The sequence below is a fragment of the Mustela erminea genome, chromosome 17, assembly GCF_009829155.1.
Source record: "Mustela erminea isolate mMusErm1 chromosome 17, mMusErm1.Pri, whole genome shotgun sequence".
Taxonomy (NCBI): Eukaryota; Metazoa; Chordata; class Mammalia; order Carnivora; family Mustelidae; genus Mustela; species Mustela erminea.
The window spans coordinates 55,814,632-55,838,941 of NC_045630.1; the positions used below are offsets into that span (position 1 = coordinate 55,814,632).

The following is a 24,310-nucleotide window of genomic DNA, read 5'->3' on the forward strand; positions in this document are numbered from 1 at the left end:
GAAATCGGGGGTGGCAATCCTTATATCAGATAAATTATATTTTAAGTCTACGACTATAATAAGAGATGAGGAAGGACACTATATCATATTTAAAGGGTCTGTCCAACAAGAAGATCTAGCAATTTTAAATATCTATACCCCTAACATGGATGCAGCCAACTCTATAAATGAATTAATAACAAAGTCAAAGAAACACATCAATAATAATAAGATAATAGGAGGAGATTTTAACACCACCCTCACTGAAATGGACAGGTCATCTAAGCAAAAGATCAACAAGGAAATAAAGGCTTTAAATGAGACACTGGACCAGATGAACATCACAGATATATTCAAAACATTCCATCCAAAAGCAACAGAATACACATTCTTCTCTAGTGCACATGAAATAGTCTCCAGAATAGATCACATCCTGGGTCACAAATTTAGTCTCAACTGGTACCACAAGATTGGGATCATTCCCTGCATATTTTCAGACCACAATGCTCTGAAGCTAGAATTCAATTACAAGAGGAAATTTGGGAAAGAACCCAAATACAAGGAGGCTAAAGAGTACCCTACTAAAGAATAAATGGGTCAGCCAGGAAATTAAAGAAGAATTGAAAAAAATTCATGGAAACAAATGATAATGAAAACACAACTATTCAAAATCTTTGGAACACAGCAAAGATGGTCCTGAGAAAAAAGTATATAGCAAGAAACAATTGTATTCTCAAGAAACAAGAATGTCTCCAATACACAACCTGACACTATTCCAGAAGGAGCTGGAGAAAGAATAACAAAGAAAGCCTAACCCCAGCAAGAGAAGAGAAATAATCAAGATCAGAGTAGAAATCAATGAAATAGAAACCAAAAGAACAATAGAACAGATCAAGGACACTGGGAGATTGTTCTTTGAAAGAATTAATAAGATTGATAAACCTCTGGCCAGAGCTATCAAAAAGAAAAGAGGAAGGACCCAAATTAATAAAATCATGAATGAAAGAGGAGAGATCACAACCAACACCAAAGAAATACAAACAATTATAAGAACATATATTGAGCAATTATACGCCAGCAAATTAGATAATCTGGAAGAAATGGATACATTCCTGGAGACATATAAACTACCAAAATGGAACTAGGAAGAAATAGAAAACCTGAACAAATCCATAACCAGTAAGAAAATTGAAGCTGTCATCAAAATAAACAAGATCCCAGGGCCAGATGGCTTCTTAGAGGAATTCTACCAAACATTTAAAGAAGAATTAATACTTATTCCCCTGAAACTGTTCCAAAAAATAGAAAGAAAAACTTCCAAACTTATTTGATGAGGCCAGCATTACCTTGATCCCAAAACCAGACAAAGACCCCATCACAAAGGAGAATTACAGAACAATACCCCTGATGAACATAGGTACAAAAATATTCAGCAAAATACTAGCCCATAGGACTCAACAGTACATTAAAAAGATTATTCACCCCAACCAAGTGGGGTTTATTCCTGGGATTCAAGTTTGGTTCAACAACTGCAAATAAATGTGATACAATACATTGATAAAAGAAAGAATAAGAACCATAGGATACTTTCAATAGATGCAGAAAAACTAAATGACAGGGACCCCTGGGTGGCTCGGTTGGTTGGATGACTGCCTTCGGCTCAGGTCATGATCCCGGAGTCCCGGGATCGAGTCCCGCATTGGGCTCCCAGCTCCACGGGGAGTCTGCTTCTCCCTCTGACTTTCTCCTTGCTCATGTTCTCTCTCACTGTCTCTCTCTCAAATAAATAAATAAAATCTTTTAAAAAAAAAAGAAAAAGAAAAACTAAATGACAAAATACAGCATCCTTTCTTGAGCAGAACTCTTCCCAGTGTAGGGATAGAGGATACATACCTCAATACCATAAAACCCATCTATGAGAAGCTTGCAGCAAATATCATTCTGAATGGAGAAAAATTGAGAGCTTTTTTCCTCAGATCCGGAACATGGTTGGGATGTCCACTATCATCACTGATATTCAACATAGTAGGAGTCCTAGCCTCAGCAATCAGACAACAAAAAGAAATGAAAGACATCTGAATCAGCAAAGAAGAAGTCAAACTCTCACTCTTTGCAGATGATATGATACTTTATGTGGAAAACCCAAAAGACTCCACTCCAAAATTGCTAGAATTCATATAGGAATTTAGTAAAGTGTCAGGATATAAAATCAATGCATAGAAAGCAGTTGCATTTCTATACAACAACAACAAGACAGAAGAAAGAGAAATTAAGAAGTTGATCCCATTTACAAATGTACCAAAACCCATAAGATACCTAGAAATAAATCTAACCAAAGAGGCAAAGAATCTGTATTCAGGAAACTATAGAATACTCCTATTTCTTTGTGGAGTATGGAAATGGAAATGGAAAAGTGGAAAAATGGAAATGGAAAAGAGAAATGGAAAAATGTTCCATGCTCATAGATTGGAAGAACAAATATTGTGAAAGTGTCTATGCCACTTAGAACAATCTACACATTCAAAGCAATCCCCATCAAAATACCATCAACTTTTATAAAAGAAATGGAACAAATAATCCTAAAATTTATATGGAACCAGAAAAGACCCCGAATATCCAAGGAATGTTGAAAAAGAAAACCAAAGCTACAAGAGGATGACAATTCCAGACTTCAAGCTCATTACGAAGCTGTGATCATCAAGACAGTATGGTACTGGCACAATAGATGAATGGAACAGAATAGAGAGCCCAGAAATGGACCCTCAACTCTATGGTCAACTAATCTTTGACAAAGCAGGAAAGAATGTCCAGTGGAATAAAGTCAGCCTCTTCAACAAATGGTGTTGGGAAAATTGGACCGCCACATGCAGAAGAATGAAAGAATGAAACTAGACCATTTCCTTATACCACACACAAAATTAGACTCCAAATGGATGAAAGACTTCAATGTGAGACAGGAATCCTTCAAAATCCATGAGGACAACACAGATAGCAACCTCTTCGACCTCAGCTGCAGCACCTTCTTCCTGGAAACATAGCCAAAGTCAAAGTGACATTTCAACTACCATTACAATACTTACCTTAAATGTAAATGGTGTAGATATCTCCCAAAAAAGTAGATATTGGGAGAATGAGAGCAAAAAAACACAATTATGATCCAACTATGTGCTTTCTTTGAGGGATAAACTCAAAGAAACAAAAAGGTTGAAAGTTAAAAGGTAGAAGAGAGATATGCCACATAAACCATAACCAAATACATTCTCAATAACCACTGGGTCAGGAAAAGAATCACACACAAAAAAACTAGAAAATAATTTAAGACAAATGAAAATAAGCACACAACATATCATACTTCATGAGTTTCAGGTAAAGTGATGCTTAAAGAGAAATATAGCTGGAAATATCTATATTAAAGAAGAAAGAAATCAAATCAGTGACCTAATATTCTACCTTAAAAAACTGGGCGGGGACGTGGGGGGAGAGGAAACTCCACTCAAAGTAAGTAGAAAGAAGGAAATTATAAAGACTAAAGTAGACATAAATGAAATAGAAAATAGAAAAACGATAGGGAGAGCCAACAAATTAAAAGTTTATTCTATAAAATGCTTAACAAATCTGACAAACATTTAGCTAGATTGACCAAGAAAAAAAGGAGAGGAAGAGTCAAATTACTAAAATGAGAAATGAAAAAAGGAACATTACAACTGAGCTCACAGACATGAAAAGATTATAAGGTAATCCTATAAACAACTATCCTAACAATTAGATAACCTAGATAAAATGAACAAATTCCTACAAAGGTACAAACTATGGAAACTGACTCAAGAAGAAATAGCAATCTGAATAGAGTTTTAATAAGCAAAGGGAATAAATTAGTAATAAAAAAAATTACACACAAAGAAAATCCAAGATCAGATGCCTTAACTGTGAATTCTTCGAAACATTTAAAGGAGAAATAACACCTGTGGGAAGCCATGCAGAAGCTTGAGATATGAGCCAAACCAGGCCCTGACTTGTGCCTCCCTGACATTAAGGAATTAAGCAACCTCAGCAATGGAAAGGTTGAGTAGCGCTGAGAAAGGGTCTGTGCTAAGTATAATAATTACGATAGATGGCTTTAAATAGAGATATCTATCCACAGGTTAAAAGAATTAAAGATAACTACTGCATTCTTTTTTAGAAATAATATCTAGTATGATATAAAACTAAGAATCTTCATCTTTGAAAATAACAAATCTTAAAGACTGAACATTTAACAACATTATTAATAGATTTGCATATGTAAAAAACAAATTCTCAGTGTAGTAGGAAAAAAAAAGTCTGTGTCCTTTCAGCAAATGCTTAGGTAATGGCCTTTCATCATTCATATCAAGAATTCAGATAAAAAATAAAGGTATGCATGAAGGGATCAGGTTAATTATCTGATTTCTATTTACTTCAGTGTGACGCTGAGAAAAACATTATATTCAAAAACAAATTTAAAAAGAAACCATAAAAATCTAGAACTTCAAAATATGATGAATCTAGAACAGAGTATCGAAACAGCTTACTCATTTACTTTTTTTTTTTTTTTTATTTCCAGCATAACAGTATTCATTATTTTTGCACCACACCCCGTGCTCCATGCAATCCGTGCCCTCTATAATACCCACCACCTGGTACCCCAACCTCCCACCCCCCGTCCCTTCAAAACCCTCAGATTGTTTTTCAGAGTCCATAGTCTCTCATGGTTCACCTCCCCTTCCAATTTCCCCCAACTCCCTTCTCCACTCTAAGTCCCCATGTCCTCCATGCTATTTGTTATGCTCCACAAATAAGTGAAACCATATGATAATTGACTCTCTCTGCTTGACTTATTTCACTCAGCATAATCTCTTCCAGTCCCGTCCATGTTGCTACAAAAGTTGGGTATTCATCCTTTCTGATGGAGGCATAATACTCTATCCCCAGGGGTACAGGTCTGTGAATCGCCAGGTTTACACACTTCACAGCACTCACCAAAGCACATACCCTCCCCAATGTCCATAATCCCACCCCCTTCTCCCAAACCCCTTCCCCCCAGCAACCCTCAGTTTGTTTTGTGAGATTAAAAGTCACTTATGGTTTGTCTCCCTCCCAATCCCATCTTGTTTCATTTATTCTTCTCCTACCCACTTAAGCCCCCATGTTGCATCACCACTTCCTCATATCAGGGAGATCATATGATAGTTGTCTTTCTCTGCTTGACTTATTTCGCTAAGCATGATACGCTCTAGTTCCATCCATGTTGTCGCAAATGGCAAGATTTCATTTCTTTTGATGGCTGCATAGTATTCCATTGTGTATATATACCACATCTTCTTGATCCATTCATCTGTTGATGGACATCTAGGTTCTTTCCATAGTTTGGCTATTGTGGACATTGCTGCTATAAACATTTGGGTGCATGTGCCCCTTTGGATCACTACGTTTGTATCCTTAGGGTAAATACCCAATAGTGCAATTGCTGGGTCATAGGGCAGTTCTATTTTCAACATTTTGAGGAACCTCCATGCTGTTTTCCAGAGTGGCTGCACCAGCTTGCATTCCCACCAACAGTGTAGGAGTCAAGATCAAAAGCTTTTGCACAGCAAAGGAAACAGTTAACAAAATCAAAAGACAACTGACAGAATGGGAGAAGATATTTGCAAACGACATATCAGATAAAGGACTAGTGTCCAGAATCTATAAAGAACTTAGCAAACTCAACACCCAAAGAACAAATAATCCAATCAAGAAATGGGCAGAGGACATGAACAGACATTTCTGCAAAGAAGACATCCAGATGGCCAACAGACACATGAAAAAGTGCTCCATATCACTCGGCATCAGGGAAATACAAATCAAAACCACAATGAGATATCACCTCACACCAGTCAGAATGGCTAAAATCAACAAGTCAGGAAATGACAGATGCTGGCGAGGATGCGGAGAAAGGGGAACCCTCATTTACTTTTTTTATTGCTCAAAGTGGTAAGGGCTTTATGCAAAAAAACCCAAAAAACCAAAAAACAACAATAAAAAAAAAACCCTGAAATGTTGTTTTTCCAGTTTTGTTGCTACTGTTAATGTTGAGGCACCAACAGCAAAGGATAAGAATATGCACCAATAGCAAAGGATAAGAATATACTCCCATTGTTATGGAACAAATAAGGAAATACATCTCCAAATGAAACCATCACTGCAGACAATAACAAAAAACAAGCATTCAATGTACAGTCACATACAATTAATACAGGTATTATTATACAAATTCATTATACATACACTATTATAAAATTTCTTGAATTAAGAAAGTTTAATGGGGCGCCTGGGTGACTCAGTGGGTCAAAACCTCTGCCTTAGGCACAGGTCATGATCCCTGGGTCCTGGGATTGAGCCCCACATCGGGCTCTCTGCTCAGCGGGGAGCCAGCTTCCCTCACCTTTCTGCCTGCCTCTCTGCCAACTTGTCAACTCTCTCTGTCAAATAAATAAATAAAATCTTTTAAAAACAAAGAAAGTTTGAAAATTCACCTCCAGAACCATTATTTAAATCAGTAAAAAGAAAGTTGTCAGCCTGAAGAATCAACAGATGGCCATAAAATATTCAAAGGTGGTAAACAACCACCAGAAAATAGAAACTAATGTTATGCTCACTTCAATCAATTCCGTTCCTTCTCTTCAGAACCAGCTTTCTCCAATATCTATGCTCAAAACCTCCTTTTCTGTATTGTTCAGTCTCATTGTAAATGATCTACATGCCTCTTCTCTATCGCTAGACTGCAAGTACACTCTTGATGGCCACCCTAGGTGTTATTTTCAGTTTTATAACTTCTTCTTAATATTCTGCTGCTTGATATTATTGAAGAACATCTTGAAATGTTCTTCACTTGCCCTCTAATATCACAACCTTTCTAGACCACATCTGTATCTCCTCAGTTGCCTCTCCGCTTTATCACCATCCCCCGACTTTCTATCTGTAGCCCTTTTTTCTACATTTCTCTCCTTCAAGAATTCTGTCTGCTGCTAGAACTTCAAAAATAACCTCTATAAGGAATATTCTTACTTCTGTATCATTAACCCTAAATCAATCCTCAAATCCAGCCACCTGTTTCAAATGACCTTTTGTCACTTCTACTAGGATATTCCTTTTCTGTCTCAAATAATCAATGCTCATGCCCCTAAGCTTACTCACTATGCTTTCCCTTCCCTCATCTCCTCTCCTCCATTAACCCTTCCCTCTTTTTTTCTTCTCCCTTCCTCTTCCCCACCACACATGTGTACCCATGTACATACAAAACTCCAACATCCCAATTTCCTTTTAAGATACATCTTTGACTCCTTCTTCTCCTTTAATCACAGTGTCTGCTCAACTACTGCTTTGCAACATTTTATGTTCTAATGAACAAAATAAGTCCATTACATATCACTTCTGGAGCATTATCAGAGAGGTAAGGCTGACAAACTAACTTAAGCTGTACCCATAAGCTCTACCCTTTAGATCCTCCTACTCCATTTACTGAGCAAACAGCAAATATTTACTGAATGCTACCATGGGACAGGAGATCTTCCAGGCTTTCAGGATACATCAGTGAACAATATAAACAAAAAGTCCCCATCTTCACAGAATTTACATTCTAGAGGTTAAAACATGCATATACAACAAAAATGATAAGTAACTCATATAATATGTTAAAATGGTAAGTGCATGGGAGGAAAAAAAAAAGAGCATAATGAGGACCAAAAATGGTTAACTGGTATTTGCAGTTTTAAACAAGGTGGTAGGGAAGATTTCATTAAGAAAGTGATATTTGAGCAGACTCAAATAAGAGAGGGAGCCAATCCTGTGGATATCAGGAGATAAAGACTTTCAGACTAAAGGAATAGTGAATACTGCAAAGACTCTAACACAGAAGTGTGCTTCACATATTCAAGAAATAGCAACAACACCAGTTTTCATGAGACAAATTGAACACAAAATATGATAGTAATAGTAAAGCCAGAAAAGTAACTGCATTCAGATCATGTAGGTCTTATAGGCCATCTTAAAAATGTTGGCCTTCACTCTGGTGAAGTAGGAAAATTATAGAGCATTTCGAACAGAGAAGTAACGTGGTCTGACTCATGTTTAATAGAACAACCCTGGCTACTGTGTTGCGAATAAAGTGGAGGGCCAAAGTGGAGGCATTTAAAAGACTTTGCAGTAATCCAGGCAAAAGCAGCAACCATGCCCTGGACTTTGATGATTCTAGTAGAGGTGATGAGAAGGAATCAAGATCTAGATATATTTTGAAAGTAACATAAACAGGACTCTTCTGGCACATAACATATCACATGTGAGAAGAACTGAAAGGATGACTCCAATTTTTTGTTCTGAATTAGTGGAAAAATAAAATTGCCCTTACCTGAGAAAGGAGGATTATGGAAGTGTTTGGGTCAAAGTGAGAATTCTAAAAAATCAGAAGTCCAGTTTGTGAAAAAATAAGTTTGACATATAAATTAAGCATCCAAATGGACATTTGAGATGGCCTGATGCATCAGTTGGGAACTTAAGGAAGAGGCTGGGGGAAGAAGGAAGGAAGGTAGATTTTAATTTAAAACTCAAGCCATTTAGATGATATTTAAAACTGTTAATCTGGAGGTGATGTTTAAGTAAATGCATGTATATAGACTTGGGAAGAGAGCCAAGGTGTGAGGACTGGAATACCAATATTAAGAAGTTAAATGGATAAAGAGGAAGCAGGAAATCCAATTGAGAAGTAGCAAGTAGAAACTCAGAGGCAAGCCACGAGATAATGCGGTCTTAGATGCCAAGTGAAGAAAGTATACCAAGGAAGGAGTGATCTCAACTCATTAAATGATGTTGATGGGTCAAATAGGATAAAGATGTGAAATTAACTATTAGTTTATGATGTCAAGGTCAACAGAGATTTGGCAAGTATAGTTTATAGTGGTGAGCTAAAGCTTGACTGCAGACAGTAGAATTGGGAAAGAAGAATTAAAGACAGCTATCATTGACAAAACTTTGAGGGAGTTTTGCATTAAAAGAGGAGCAAAGAAACAAAACATTGTCCGGCGGAAAGTGGGAGTCAGTCAAGAAAAAAAATTGATGGAAAAATAACAACATATCCATTTTATTTGAAATGTTCCATTAATACTAGAAAAGTTCCATTAGATGTTACAATAGTGTCTGGACTTCAACTTGAGATTAAGATATAGAAATTTGTGGGATGCCTGGGTGTCTCAATCACTTAAACATCTGTCCTCTGCTCAGGTCATAATCCTAGGGTTCTGGGATAGAGCTGTGCATTAGGCTCCCCACTCAGCAGGGAGCCTGCTTCTCCCTCACCTCCCTACTCTTGCTCTCTCTCACTCCAGTCTCTCTCTCTCTCTCTCAAATAAATAAAAACTTTTTTTTTAACTTTTTATTTTTTATAAACATATATTTTTATCCCTAGGGGTACAGGTCTGTGAATCGCCAGGTTTACACACTTCACAACACTCACCAAAGCACATACCCTCCCCAATGTCCATAACCTCACTCCCCTTCTCCCAACCCCCCTCCCCCCAGCAACCCTCAGTTTGTTTTGTGAGATTAAGAGTCACTTATGGTTTGTCTCCCTCCCAATCCCATCTTGTTTCATTTATTCTTCTCCTACCCACTTAAGCCCCCATGTTGCGTCACCACTTCCTCATATCAGGGAGATCATATGATAGTTGTCTTTCTCTGCTTGACTTATTTCGCTAAGCATGATACACTCTAGTTCCATCCATGTTGTCGCAAATGGCAAGATTTCATTTCTTTTGATGGCTGCATAGTATTAGCCAAACTATGGAAAGAACCTAGATGTCCATCAACAGATGAATGGATAAATAAAAACTTTAAAAAAAAATAGAAATAAGCAACAATCAAAATATGTCACATAAGCTATACAATTATTTTTAAAAGATTTTATTTATTTATTTATTTGACAAAGAGAGCGAGAGAGCAGAGAGGGAGAGAGAGAAGCAGACTCCCAGCTGAGCAGGGAGCCCAGTGTGGGACTGGATCCCAGGACCCTGATCATGACCTGAGCCAAAGGCAGATGCTTAACCAACTGAGCCATCTGGGTGCCCCTATAAAATTATTTTTTAACCCATTAGAAAGTAAAGCACAATGTAAATGAATTAAAGTCTACAAAGTAACAAGACTTTCACAGAAGAGTTGGGACACCAGGATTGCTTGACTCCATAAGAGAAAGCAAGAGGTGGGACAGTCCACCATACTAATCTGGATAGAGAGTATAGAATTCTAAAGAGCCCAACCACACAGTGAATCTGCACCCATGCAGACTCTTATTTTCAAACATCTGAAACCAGTGGTGAATGACATAATAATGAAACTGTAATAAAGCCCACATGCAGATCAACTTCAAATCAGTTTGATGCTGTTCTTCTCCTACTCATTTCCCCCCAACATTCTCTCTCTCTCTTTCTCTCTTTAGAAGCCTGACAAAACCAGCAGTAACATTTTCTTGAGTAAATATTACCCACTGTGTTTCTAGTCCTATATACAAAATATCTAGCACAAAAGTATTTTCAGACACATGAAGAAAATGTGGCCCATTGTTAAGAGAGGAAGCCATTGATAGACAGTGATGCAGACATGGCCCAGACATTGAAATTATCAAATAAGGACTTGAACATGCCTAAGATAAAAATACCAAAAGATCTAGTGGAAGTGGAGAAAGACTAGAATGTGTGAGTAGATGGGGAAATTTGGATAGAGAGATAGAATTTACAAAAGAAGGGAACCAAATGGGAATGCTGGAAATGAAAAGTATGATATTAAAAATGAATGAATGAAAAGATGAAAAGAATTTTCTACATAGGCTTAACAGTAACCTAGATAAAAAAGAGAAAAATGATCAGTGCATTTCAGGACAGGGCAAAACAAAATATGCAAAGAGAAACACCAAGACAAGAGCAGGGAAGACAAAAACAAGTAAACAAACAAAAATGCTCTGGACCTGTGGGATGATATCCAGTGCTCTAAAATAAATTTAACTGAAGTTCAAAAGGAAAAGGAGAGAGAAAATGGAATAAAGGAAAGAAAAGTTTAAAGAGGTAATTACCAAGAACCTTCAAATCTAATGAAAACATCAGCTTACACATCTAAGACTCTGATCAGACCTCAACTAGGGTAATATAATAAAAACTACACATAGGCTCAACTTAGTCAAACTGTTAACATCAAAGAGGAAATCTTGAAAGCCTTAGCAAGAGAAAAACAACATACCACATACAAGAGAACACTGATAGGAATCATAATCAGAATAAGAACAAGAATAATCTTAATAATCATAATCAGAATCAGAAGTCAGCTGATTTCCCACCAGAAACATGAAGGCTAGAGGGCAATAAATCAAAATACCTTAAGGTGTTGAAAAAAATAACAATTATCAATTTTATACCTGGTGAAAGTATCCTTCAAAAACAGAGATAAACTAATGACATTTTCACAAAACTTGAGTTTGTTTCCCCCTGACTAAATTATAAAAAAGTGGAAAAGGAAGCTCTTCAGGTTAAAGAGAAATAACAGCAGGAGGAATATAGGGTTTGCAGGAAACAATGAAGCATATCAGAGATGTCAAATCTTTACAGAAAAAAAAAGAAATTATTTCATGGGGTTTCCTACACAAATTACTGTACTTTCAAACACCTAGCACATCATTACTCTAAATTTAATATCTTATCCCTCTGCACTCAGGAAAATTTTGACTTTGAGCCAAAAAATGAAACACTGTTAATGATCATTATTTAAAAATGCTTAAATTTCCCAAAATCAATATACTTAATATCTAAACTAACAATATTAACATTAATATTTATGACAGCAACATTTTATTAAGTACCTAACATGAACCAAGTAACTATTATTTATAAGTTTTACATGTACTTTGAAAACTATGTATACACATGACAAATTAGAAAATTTAGGAAGACAAACCAGGAAATTGGATTGAGAAGTGAAATTCCTTGCCAAAGTCACTTGGCTTTTAAGAAGCAGAGCTGGGATTCAAACCCCTATCTGTTTAATTCTAAATCTCATGCCTTGCTTCTTAGACAATAATTATTACAGCAATAATAATTTGTATGTACAATAACTTAAATGTCCAGTGTAGATTTATGTTTTGTCAACCCATGCACAATTTAGAGTATATTATATTATGTGCTTGCTTTTTCGTGTAATAACACACTATGAACCTGTAGCCATGTCTCTACAAATAGACATATTTCCTTTCTCTTAGTTGTACATACTTTTTCCACTAGGTATAATTTGAAATTTGTTCAATCAACTCCTTTTTGAATTTTTAAATTGGTTCCAGTTATTTGCTATTTTAATTCTACAATGAACACTTTTGAGTATATATATATATTTAAGACCTTCTCTACTTATATTCTTGAGATATACCCCGGAAGTAAAAATCTTGGATGAAGTAGTGTTCACATTTTTACTTTTTATAGTTTGCCAGATTATTCTAAACTTTTCCTACACTAATATCATCTCTTTTTTATTCCTTGCCAAACTAAGTACAAAATGTTGTGTTGTTTGAGTTTTAAATTCTCAGTTTGTTAGTCCGATGTTTTTAATATTTTCCTTCAGTATTTCTGGCCACAGTATCATGTTAATAAATGTCTTCAATACGCCAGGATTGTAGAAACACTTGCTCCCATTTTCCTCCACTATTTCATGATTATGTTCTTTACATTTAAATTTTAACTCATCTGCCTTTTTTTTTTAAGTATGGTTGGAAGACATGCACTTTTCTTTTTTTTAATTTTTGTAACATTGTTAGCCAATTGTCCTGATTTATTGTTAGATGTCTTCTTCTCTAGGACAATCTGAAACACCACCTCAATCTTTCATTAAACTCATCTTCAGTTATATATGCCATGTTTCTGTAGTATTCTTCTATTCCATTAGCCTGCCTTAATCAACCAATTTATATATTTTTAATTTCTTCTTTAATCTATTTCCAAAAGAATTCTCTCAGAAAAATTTTATCATAATTTGAACTGCAAGGAAAAATGCCAGATGCTTCGATATTTTCCTCTCCTGTCTTCTATACCTAGCTGAACTTACACTTGTTAACCTATGGAATGCCAGCAGAAGTTAAAAGTAGTATTTCAACTAACAAACAAAAACAAGCAGATGAATTAATACACAACACACGGCAGAAAACATGGAAGGGAAAAGAAGTTGGTGTTAGCTTTAAGATGATTATTCTTTTATTTCCTATGTGTTCACTTTCTCAGATAAACAACAAATCTTTGTTGATTCTTTAATGTCCAATTGCTTTCCTAAGAAAGTGCTTCACACCTTTAAATACAAAACATAGGGAAATTAGAACTCAGTTGATGAATGAGTTCAGAAGAAGCCCTAAAAAGGTTTGATTCATATAATTTTATATTTTTAAACCCAAAATTTGGGCAGCTGTTATAGTTTATACCACAGTGAAATTAGAGATTATAATTACATGTTTATTGCCTCTAGGATTTATGCCCAACTGGAGGCATTTAAATTAACCTGCCCTGAAAGAAAGTGCTCTAAGAAAGAACTGACACATACCAGTTGATAGAGATGGTCTAAGGTGTTTCTATTTGTATATTAAAAAATCAGCCCAACCAAATTAAACAGCATTTCTCTGGTCATTGATTAATATCCTACAGGAGGCAAAGACAGCGCCTGCAGCAAGACAAATGTGTCATTGGAAACATATTTTTTTAGAAAGTTATGATAGTTAGAGATGAGAAGCTCCCCCCAGCCCACACACACACAAAGCTCTGTAGCAAGCCAACACACATGTGAAAAGTCGTCTCTTCCTGGGTACAGAAGCAGGGAAACAACTTAAACCCAAGCGGAGAAAGGAGAGGAAAGACATCTTGATCTCGTATAGGCCTTCATTTGCTATGCCTGGGTTTGAGGCAGAGTCTATTCCGAAGCAGAGACAGCCGGCCTGGCCCTGCATGAGAGCACCCTTAATTCAGCTCGCAGTAATCTCCTGCACAATTACCTCTCCTGAATGAAACCATCTTGGATATGGACAAAAGTATGGAGGACAGTGACTTAATTTTTTGATTAAAAAAAAGGGAGCAAGCGCGAGAAAGAAAATGATTTATAATAAGTCCACGGGAACATTCTGTACCTATCTCTTTTCTGATTAGAGAGGTGGCATGGAGCCTGGCTCATTAGGCAGAAGTAATGAGCCAGTCTATATGCCATCTCTAATTAGAGAAAAGATACAGTAGGTACAACTGTACCTATAAATTGATAGAATAAAGACAAAAATTATTTTAAAATACCCTTTCCCTTGTAGCACTCTGATGCCCCAATCTTAAGGAGAAAACTGTCATAAAAACGAAGCAACATTTGAAATAAACCCTTTTCTAATGATGTGCTTTCTAGTCAGAAGTTACATTTATTTTTACACAGTTTAAAAACAAATATCATATTCAGTCCACACTGTCCTTTTGCAGCACTCATTCAACATTTAGTGTACTGAAGAAGAATAGAATCAAGTCATTTCAACCCCACAGTGCATAGCGGACTAATTTATAGCACTTTCAGATACTTTGAGCAACATTTGGTGCAATAAAACACTTTTAGATGTACTAATGGGGATTAAATATTGAAATAAGTCTCACAAGATTTAATGTTTTATTAAGAGATTCTGTATGCAGAGTACTTTATAAAATTCTCCAATACACTAATTACTCAAACCCAGTTTCTAAATATATAGTTTCCTTCAATTACTTCTTCACATAAGTTTAGTTTGATCGAAGAACATATACAAATTAAAATAGAGTTATGTCTAGGCATTTGTCTTCAGATATCTCAACAATCCTGTAGAAAGATATCATTATCCCTACTTATAAGAAGATAGGTGTTCAAAGAGGTTAATAATAGCTGCCACCCACTGAACATTTACTATAAGATAAGCAACATATTCTACCCACACATGATCTCAGATAATTCTTGCTATAGTCCTATCAACTATTTATTAAAACATCATTTTGTAGATCAGAAACCTGAGATTTACAAAGGATACATATTTTCATCAAAGGCACACAATGGGATTGGATTTAATTCTAAGTTTTTTGACACCAAAGATAGGAAATTCAACCACAGAGTTTTAGAATTTATTTTGAATATCAAAAATACACACCTTTTTTTTTTAATAAACTAGATCACAATTAGACAACTCAGGCCATAAGGGAATACAAATTGAAATTTTACATTACTTCAAAATTAATAACATCTATAAATATCCACATGATAACTCCAAAGCCATGATCATTTATGCATTTATTGAAAGTATCTGAAAAAAAATTGAATGTCTGCTATATACAACTGATAGGGCTATGTAACTATTAGAATTAAAATTTAATGAGGTCAGTATAAAAATTGATGATATTTTTATATAATAGAAAATGAAGTTCAAAAACAATACTCCATATAATTGCATGAAAAAAGAACGAACATACATAGAAGTAAGTCTTACTAATGAGTGAGAGTTCTAGCCAAAAATTAACAATGTTGGAAGAAATTAAGAAATGCATTATATTCATGGATTGGAAGATCTGATATCATATAGATGCCCATTTTCCCAAAATTGAGTTAATGATTCAAATCTCAGCAGAATTTTTGTGAAAATTGTAAAACCACTTCTAAAATTCATATAATAGCCAAGAAAATACTAAAAGGAAAAACAATTCAAAAATTAAATACTTTCATATTTTAAGACTTCTATAAAATTACAGCTATGAAAACTAACTATTTTGACTCAAGTGTGGGCAAAAAAAATCATTGGAACAAAATAGCTCAGGAACAAACCCATCTCTACATACATGGTATATGGTCTGTTGCAGTTACCATGTACTGCAGGGTAGTGAAGAAATTATCTGTTTAATGAAATGTTCTGGGTCAGTTAAAAATTCAGGTGAGAAATAATAAATTAATCTTGACCCCTACATTGTACCACACCCAAAAATAAATTCAGATAGAAAACAGACCTAAATTTGAGAGGTTAAATTATGGCATTTCTAATTAAATTGTAGAAAGAATATCTCCATGAGATCAGGGTTTGCAAAGATATCCTAAACAGGACATAAAAAATACTAAGTATAAAAGAAAAATTAGTAAATTAGGAACTTCTGTTGATCAAAGAATATCATTAAGTTTTCAGCAAACACAGTTGCCAGATTCTGGAAAATCAGTAATGCTTTTTAATGTATGTACTTAATACATAGCCTCATTTGATCCTCACAATGGAACTGTAATGTCATCATTATCATTTTAAATTTGGGGAAACTAAAAGAATACAAGAACTCCAATTCAAAGGATACATGCAAGGGATGCCTGGGTAGCTCAGTGGGTTAAAGCCTCTGCCTTCAGCTCAGGTCATGATCTCAGGGTCCTGGGATCGAGTCCCACATTGGGCTCTCTGCTGGGCAGGGAGCCTGCTTCCTCCTCCCTCTCTCTCTCTCTCTCTCTCTCTGCTTGCCTCTCTGCCTACTTGTGATCTCTCTCTGTCAAATAAATAAAATCTTTAAAAAAAAAAAAAAAGGATACAAGAACCCTATGTTTATAGCAGCATTGTTTACAAAAGCCAAGACATGGAAACAGCCAAAGTGTCCACTGATTGATGAATGGAAAAATTCAGCATGTGTGCACACACACATACACACACACCCACAGAGTGGAATACCATTCAGCCATAAAAAGAATGAAATCTTGCCATTTGCAACGACATGGATGAACTAGAGAGCATAATGCTGAGTGAAATATGTCAGCCAGAGGAAGACAAATACCAGGTGATTTCACTCATATGTGGAATTTAAGAAACACAACAAATGAGCAAATGTAAAAAAAAAAAAAAGAAAAAGAAGATAGAGAGGCAAATCAAGAAACAGACTCTTAATTACAGAAAACAAAATGATGGTTACCAGAAGGTAGGGGGTAAGGGGATGAATTACACAGATGATGGGGATCAAGGAGGGCACTTGTGGTGGTAAGCACGGGGTGATTCATGAAAATGTTAAATCACTATATTATACACCTGAAACGAACATAACAGTGTATGTTAATTAAGTAGAATTAAGATAAAAACTTAAAATACACACAAATTAAATTTGTGGCTACTACATTTTAGTTATTGAAAAGTTGTTCCAAATCATATGGCTACTGAGTAGAGAGATGGGATTTGAATTCAGGCAGACCAAAGTTTAAGGTGTTAAGGAACTGTGCAGACAATTGCTCAAATGCATAGGTAGGTATATATGTGTGTATGCATGTAGTAGACAGATATAGACACAGGGCTATAGAAACATAGACATATATAATTATTTCTGGCAAATAACTGCTAATAATATTGAAATATAAAGAATAATCTAAATGAATAGGATCTTGTTTTAAAGCTCTTATTACAGCTACAGAATTGTGCACAATGCAGCCATTTTAAACGAGGAGGCATATTAACATGGAATATTGTCCATAACATTTGGAGGGGAAGTATTTATTTTTAGAGGGCTCAGAGAAAGCATATGTATTATAATTTCATTTTTGGAAAATTATATTTATAACCATATCTCCAGAGATATGTACTAAAATTCTGGAAGGGTATAAAAAATAAACTGTATCTACAAAGGTAGAAAAATGTAAAATATTCTCTATTTCACAGAGTTCTATATTGGTTGAATTTTCTTATAATGAGTATTTATTATTTAATACCATAAAATAACAATTCCATTTTTAAAGTATAGGCAATATATAGACAATTGTGCTAATTATTTCAAGATAATTCTAAATTCAGTTTCTGTTTTTATTCAGGATGTAGTATATAATATCTTTTAAACCTATATGGTCTGCTTTTATGGTGGGAAGATATGAGCACCATAAATCCAGGTTATTATTGTTGAATATTATTTTTCAGTCTCTACTTCTCTAAATCCTACTTTAAAATTCAAACCAAAAAATTGAGAAAATATAGTTTATCATGTATTGTTCTTACTTAAAAATTGATCTTAATAGGTTACAGTTTGATTTTAAAGTTTCCCTCATATAGCGGGTTGAATAGTGACCTCCAAAATATATGTCCACCTGGAACCTGGGACTGTGACCATATTGGAAATAGGGTCTTTGCATATGTAATGAAGGATTTGGAAAGGAAAGCATATAGGATTGGGAGGGGGAGGGGGATGCTGAATTTAACCACAAGTCCTCCTGAAGAGAAGAAAAGGGAAGAGGAGAGAAGAGAACTCAGAGGAGAAGGTCAGGTGAACCTAGAGGCAAGGATCAGGTCTGTGCAGCTACAAGCCAAGGCGCACCATGAATTTCCAGAAGCCATCCAAAGGGGAGGCCCAAAAAGGGAGGTTCTGGAGGAACCTTCAGGAAAAAACAATACTGCAAACGCTTAATTTCAGATTCATAGGCTCCAGAACTGCAGGAAGAGGACAAATTTCTGCTTTAATAAGCTTCCACCCAGTTACTGCCAACTTGTGGCAGCAACCCCAGAAAACAAATAAACCTAGATATTTTAAAATATTATTTTTGACACTTTCTTTAGGAATACTGTAATTGGATAAAATAAATAATTTTCTGAAGTCAGAAACTTACCATTTGAACTCTGTCCTATTTGCGTAGTACCAGAGGCAAAATCTATAATTGAACCACTTAGAGTTCTTGCATCAAATGCTGTATTATCCTCCTCCAAACCATTGATGAAGAAACCGATCTTTGTCTGATGCACCTGTAAGAAATTATCACCATTATTATTTTTAGTGTGTAACCTTGTATTTCATAATAACTACATTTCAGCAGTCTTTCTCGAGTTAATTTCCTACTTCACTACTTTCTTCAGTTGGAAAAGAATGAAAACAAATTATTTTAATGGCTCGATGATATATCTCTGTATTTATATATCTAGATATGAACCTACATATTTTAGTTCCATGCTGTGATATCTACCAGGGAATTCACAGGTATATATAATTATTTGTCCCATATATTTAAACAGCTCTGGCTGCCATGACTTCATAAGTTTTTGAGAATATGCTGTTCCTTTAGATACTGGTTAAATTTGTTATAACCATATTTGGAAATAAACAGAAATGAATACAAAAGGCAGAAATATTCAAATCTAGATATACCAAAAATGTATAACATATGGATATAATTCAGTTTAAGTTGCTAATATAAAATGAATCTTATAAATATTTCTTCTATTAGTGTTGGTACCATAGTTGGTGATATTCATTGGTACTTCTCCAATACAGAATATAAAAATTTAACAATAATATTCTAGGCTAATTAATCAGACAACTAACAACTCCACATCAAAGATCAACAAACTTTTTCTGTAAACAGGTAGAGAATAAACATTGTTTATCTGCAAGCCAAGCGATTTTATTTTGTGGTCCAAATGGTCCAGGTCACAACTGCTCAACTCTGCTACTGTAGTAGGAAAGCAGAGAACAAGCACGGATGTGTTCCAGGGAAATTTTACTAAACCATTTGACAGGGTAGCCTGGGTGGCTCAGTCAGTTAAACACCTGCCTTTGGCTCAGGTCATGATTCTGGGGTCATGGGATGGAACCCCATAATGTGCTCCTTGCTCAGAAGGGAGCCTGCATCTCCATCTCCCTACCTGCCACCCCTCGTTCATGTTCTACTTCTCTCTCTTTCAAATAAATAAAACCTTTAAAAACATGAAAAATAAAATAATAAAACATTCAACCAACCAGATTTGTTCCATGAGTTGTGGCTAGATGACCCCTCAATTACACTCTAATTGTAAAATTATGAAGTTACAAAATTGTATTGGTGTGCAGTGACACCTGAATAGCCAGTTCAAATGGTTATGCAGACTACTTAATAGAAGATCTTCAATGATTGAATATATTTCTGAGTAAACTGATGGGCTGTTTGATACTAACTTTAATCTTGACAAAGTCCTGTTCAAGTGCTTTTAACGTGAACGTACAAGGAATTGGTGCTGTAGCAAAGAGGCTGAAATGGCAAACAAAACAGGAGGGTTGGAGTAGGGATGGGGAAAGAAGGAATTACAATGTCTTGCAATCGAAAATTTCGATGCTAACACTTTAATTAAAAACACATCAAATCATAGCATTCAAAATGCTGTTCTATTAAAACTTCCTCATGGTAATTGATGAAACTAAACCATTCTCCAACATCTTTAGATCATATGTGAGTAAGCAAATGTCTTTAGAACACTTTTCAACAGCCCTCTCTCTCCAAACCAACCAACTAACCAATCAACCAATCCTGGAAGTTAACAACATAATTACTTGGGAGTAGTAATTCTTCAAGAAGTTATTCCATATAACTTTTCTCCATAGTATCTAATCTGCTTTTATTAAAACCATGTACTTCTCTAAGTCTACTGACCCCATGTTACATTTTACTTAATTATAAAACAAAGCCTTGACATAAACACCTAAAATCACATACCAGGTCCTTGCGGGCCTGCATATATACCTCTCAGCTGGGTCGTAGGACTGCATTTTTTTTTGCATCCCATTTTTTACAGCCTGTTACTGTCATTTGGTGTTTGACTGTTATCATTATAAAAGATACAGGCTTTTCTACTTTGTTATTTGTAGCATTATCTCATGTTTTACAACATCTTTGTGCAACATGCAGGCACATGAAATATAACTAGTGAAAAGTTCTCGATGGTATTAATGCATAAAAAAGAATGTGGTTCCATCTCTACTGTCTTTACCCAGCCAAAAGCTGATGAACAGCCAATTTTCCTTTATCACATTAGCACAGCCATGAGGGAAACACATTTGTTCTAGTCAGCTACACTAAAGATACTATTACCAATCTAACATATACATGTTTTATATCAGCAGTATTCTCAGAGCATGAGAGAGCCAACAATATATTAACACTAGCATGACAGTTTATTTAAGAAAAGAAAATTGTCTCTGTAGAGGGACAGAAGTTAGAAATGTATGGCTAAAGCTCAGTGTCACTGGTCTAATAAAGGTAATAATTCTTAGGCTTTCTTTATAGCAGGTAACACTCCTGTGACAGTTCTGTCATATCATTCAAATAAAAATGTTGTCTTTTACAAGTTTAAGTGCACCTTTATTTTGAGTCAGATAGAAAGCATGTTTTTGATTTTCTATATTCACTGTATTATATCTGTAGTCAAGAGTTCAGGACCTTCCTTTTTCTTTCTTTCTTTCTTTTTTCTTTTCTTTCTTCTTTCTTTCTTTCTTTTTTTTTTTTTTTATCAACTCATCACATATTTGCTTAGTCGAAGGATTCAGTGTCACTTGCAGTGAATTCCAGAAGAATGTTTTCACTTGGTTGGTACTTACAAAATGATTAATGATGATCTCAAGCCACTCTCTTCTGCTGTCCCCTTCCCTCCCAACCACCTTTCTATAAATAAGATTAAATCTTCTTTGGTGTTCTGTACCATGTTTTATATTCCAAGATTCTCTTAACTGCTTTGCAATTCTGGCCTGGGGCCCCAGCACACTGGAACCGTGAAGACGAAGGTAGCTCTTGGCAATAGCTCATTCTGATGATCCCCTTGCCAGTTATCTAGAGGAATAGAACACATGTGGTGGAATTTCTGATCTGCTCAAGTAAACTTCATACCTATCTCATTCTCTGCCCCTGGAGGATTAGAGGAGTTTGTCCATGTTTATTGGTGGGGCTTGAAGAAATGAATTGCCAAAGCCAGTAGCAGCTGTAGAGAAGTCTTAAATCCCATCACAGGAGATTCAAAGGACACATTGGCAGAAATATAGAGGGAAGGAGGTCATTTTCGACACTCCATCCTCTTGGGGTTTTATAGTTCATTTCAATGATATTTGGGGGGGCGTCAAATTTGTGTTCCTGTTGTGGTCTGTATGCATTCCTTTGAGTCCAATAGTTTATTAGTTGTTTTTTGTTGTTATTTTAAGTAGAATCCCTGACCCTTCTCCATGCCTGATTAGATGGGGGTCTAATTCAAAATTCCAGAAAGTCGTATAATAGCTGAGAAGCTACCAAGAAAAAAAATACAATGAAGCCCACCTAGACTAGACTATCGTAACTGTCAAGCATCTGTTCCACTAAAACACCAAATCTTTGTTGCTTTTCTGCTTCTGCTGTCCACCAACCACCAAAGAAAGTGCTGACTGAAGCTAGTCACTATGCAGAATGCCTGGGCTAACTTCCTCACCAGAGAAAATCCTTTTCTTGTTGCCTATATTCGTCTAATTTCAATTTAATTCCATATAGCAGGAAGCCAGTACTTACACTGCCCCCACAAATTACAAATAAAGAAAATAGAGCCATGATCCTTTCTCCCAAGGCACTTGTAGGTATGAATAATTTTATAGACTAGTGTTTGCATCACCATAAATGATGACAGTTGTTTTTGACTTACGTACTGATTCAGTGTGCAGTTAATAAATTGCTGTCTTTTTCACAGAGTTGCTTTGAGAAGTTGTGCCTTAATCCATGCATGTATGGTATATAATATAATTTTGGACTTTTCCTGTAAGACTTGTCTTTTCAGAACCAACTTACAAGCCTCCCAGAAATACCAGTTTCATTCATTTAATGGGTCTCATTTTAAAGCAAAGCCTTTTTAAGAATTTTGAAAAATACCCTTTTTATAGATTTAATATAAAGTGATTTGGCAACATATCTTGAATTCAAATTCACTCCCAAAAGATGATGATGGATGACACAAATATAAAGACCATCATTTTGAATACTAAGAAATTAAAAAAAATAAGAAGAAATAAAACTACTGTGATACAAATCTGAAGGGAAAACTTTGTGGAGGAAACATGTCTTGGACTTTCTGAAATAGAAATCGCCCTAAAATAGAATTTCTATTTCTAGGTTAACGAAGCCTGTAGCAAAAATGCATCCATAATTATTTTTAAGCATAAGGAAGGCAATTTATTCTGAAAACTCCAAAGATTATTTTAAAATATCATATGTATGTTTTGTTCCCTTACCTGAGCACATGAGGAATGTCCCTCTTACTGCTTACTATCCTAAACCAAAGGTCTTCTGAGGTTTTTCCTTACTCATCCCATCCAATTTGATTTCTAACTAATCACCCAGAGCCAATTTCATCTAATTGGAGAAGTCTCCGCCCTGTCTGATGATCACACAGTGCTTAATTCCATCTCCATATTCTGTCCAAACTATTTCTATGGGAATAACCTTGCTACTGTCTTTTACTTTACTAAATTTTTAGTACTTTTTAAGACATATCTCAAGTCCTGCATCTTTCAATAATCCTTTCCTAGCTGCTTCAGCATTATAAAAGAGTTCACATTTATAGAAAAATCAGCATATTGGCATTAAAACTTTTATGTGTATTTACTCTTTTTATCCTTACAACAATCCAAGGAAGGTTTGTTATATCTCTATTTTAAAGGTAATGAAACAATCACAGAAAGCTGAAAACAAGAAGGTTATATTATTCAAGGTCACATGGAAAGGTTGACTGGTTCCAGAGGCTGTTCAAACCGATTTTTATTAGTCAGTTACACCCAGTTAGCATTTCGAAATAACAGCCAACTCATGTGTCAGACCCATCCGTGAGTCTCCACTAGAACTCCACACAGTGATGATTCCAACGTCACATCAAACACCTCCCACAACGAGAAGGGTAACAACCCCGATGAACTACATAATCACTTGTCATATTCCTGACACTGTGCTGAATGCTCTACTTACGTTACCTCATTGAATTTGCAGATTGTCCTTCTACAGTGCTATTACCTCCAAAATAAGGACACTGAGTTTTAAGTACTCCAGTGTCCCCCTTCTGCAGACGTGGGGAACCTTTCATCTTTGAACAGCTTTTACTATTATAAATGATTAAGCTGAAAAATATCTCCTTATAGCGCCAGTTCATAGGTCCCAGCTCTAACTACTGAAACCACACCAAACAAACCCAGTCCCTTTCCCATGTGCAAGCTCACGGATACAAAGAAAGATGTCATTTCCTCCTAAGTCTTCTTCAGGATAAATGCGCTTCTTTTCCGTGGTATTCTAAATAGAACATAGTTTGGGTCTCTCTTCTTAAAATGTGGCTCCAGAAATACTACAATCTCTACATGTGATTTGACTTGCCAAACTGAAAACAGGATTATCACCTTAATATAATCCAAAATTGCAAGCTAGATTGTTGGCGATGACATCACAGAGCTCAAACTGATAAATTAAGTTGAGCTGACTACTCACTAAAATACTGTCTTTTCTTTCTTACATCACTGCTTAAAGCACATCCGTCCCATCT

General features: G+C 35.5%; 1 protein-coding gene across 1 annotated transcript in view; it reads right to left on the reverse strand.

Annotated features, from left to right (window-relative positions):
- Positions 1 to 24,310, reverse strand: part of USH2A (usherin) — a 681,041-nt gene that overhangs the window by 621,980 nt on the left and 34,751 nt on the right. The window contains exon 3 of the mRNA XM_032319004.1: positions 18,637 to 18,769. Coding sequence (XP_032174895.1) covers positions 18,637 to 18,769 — 133 coding nt within the window. The remainder of the gene's footprint in view (positions 1 to 18,636; positions 18,770 to 24,310) is intronic.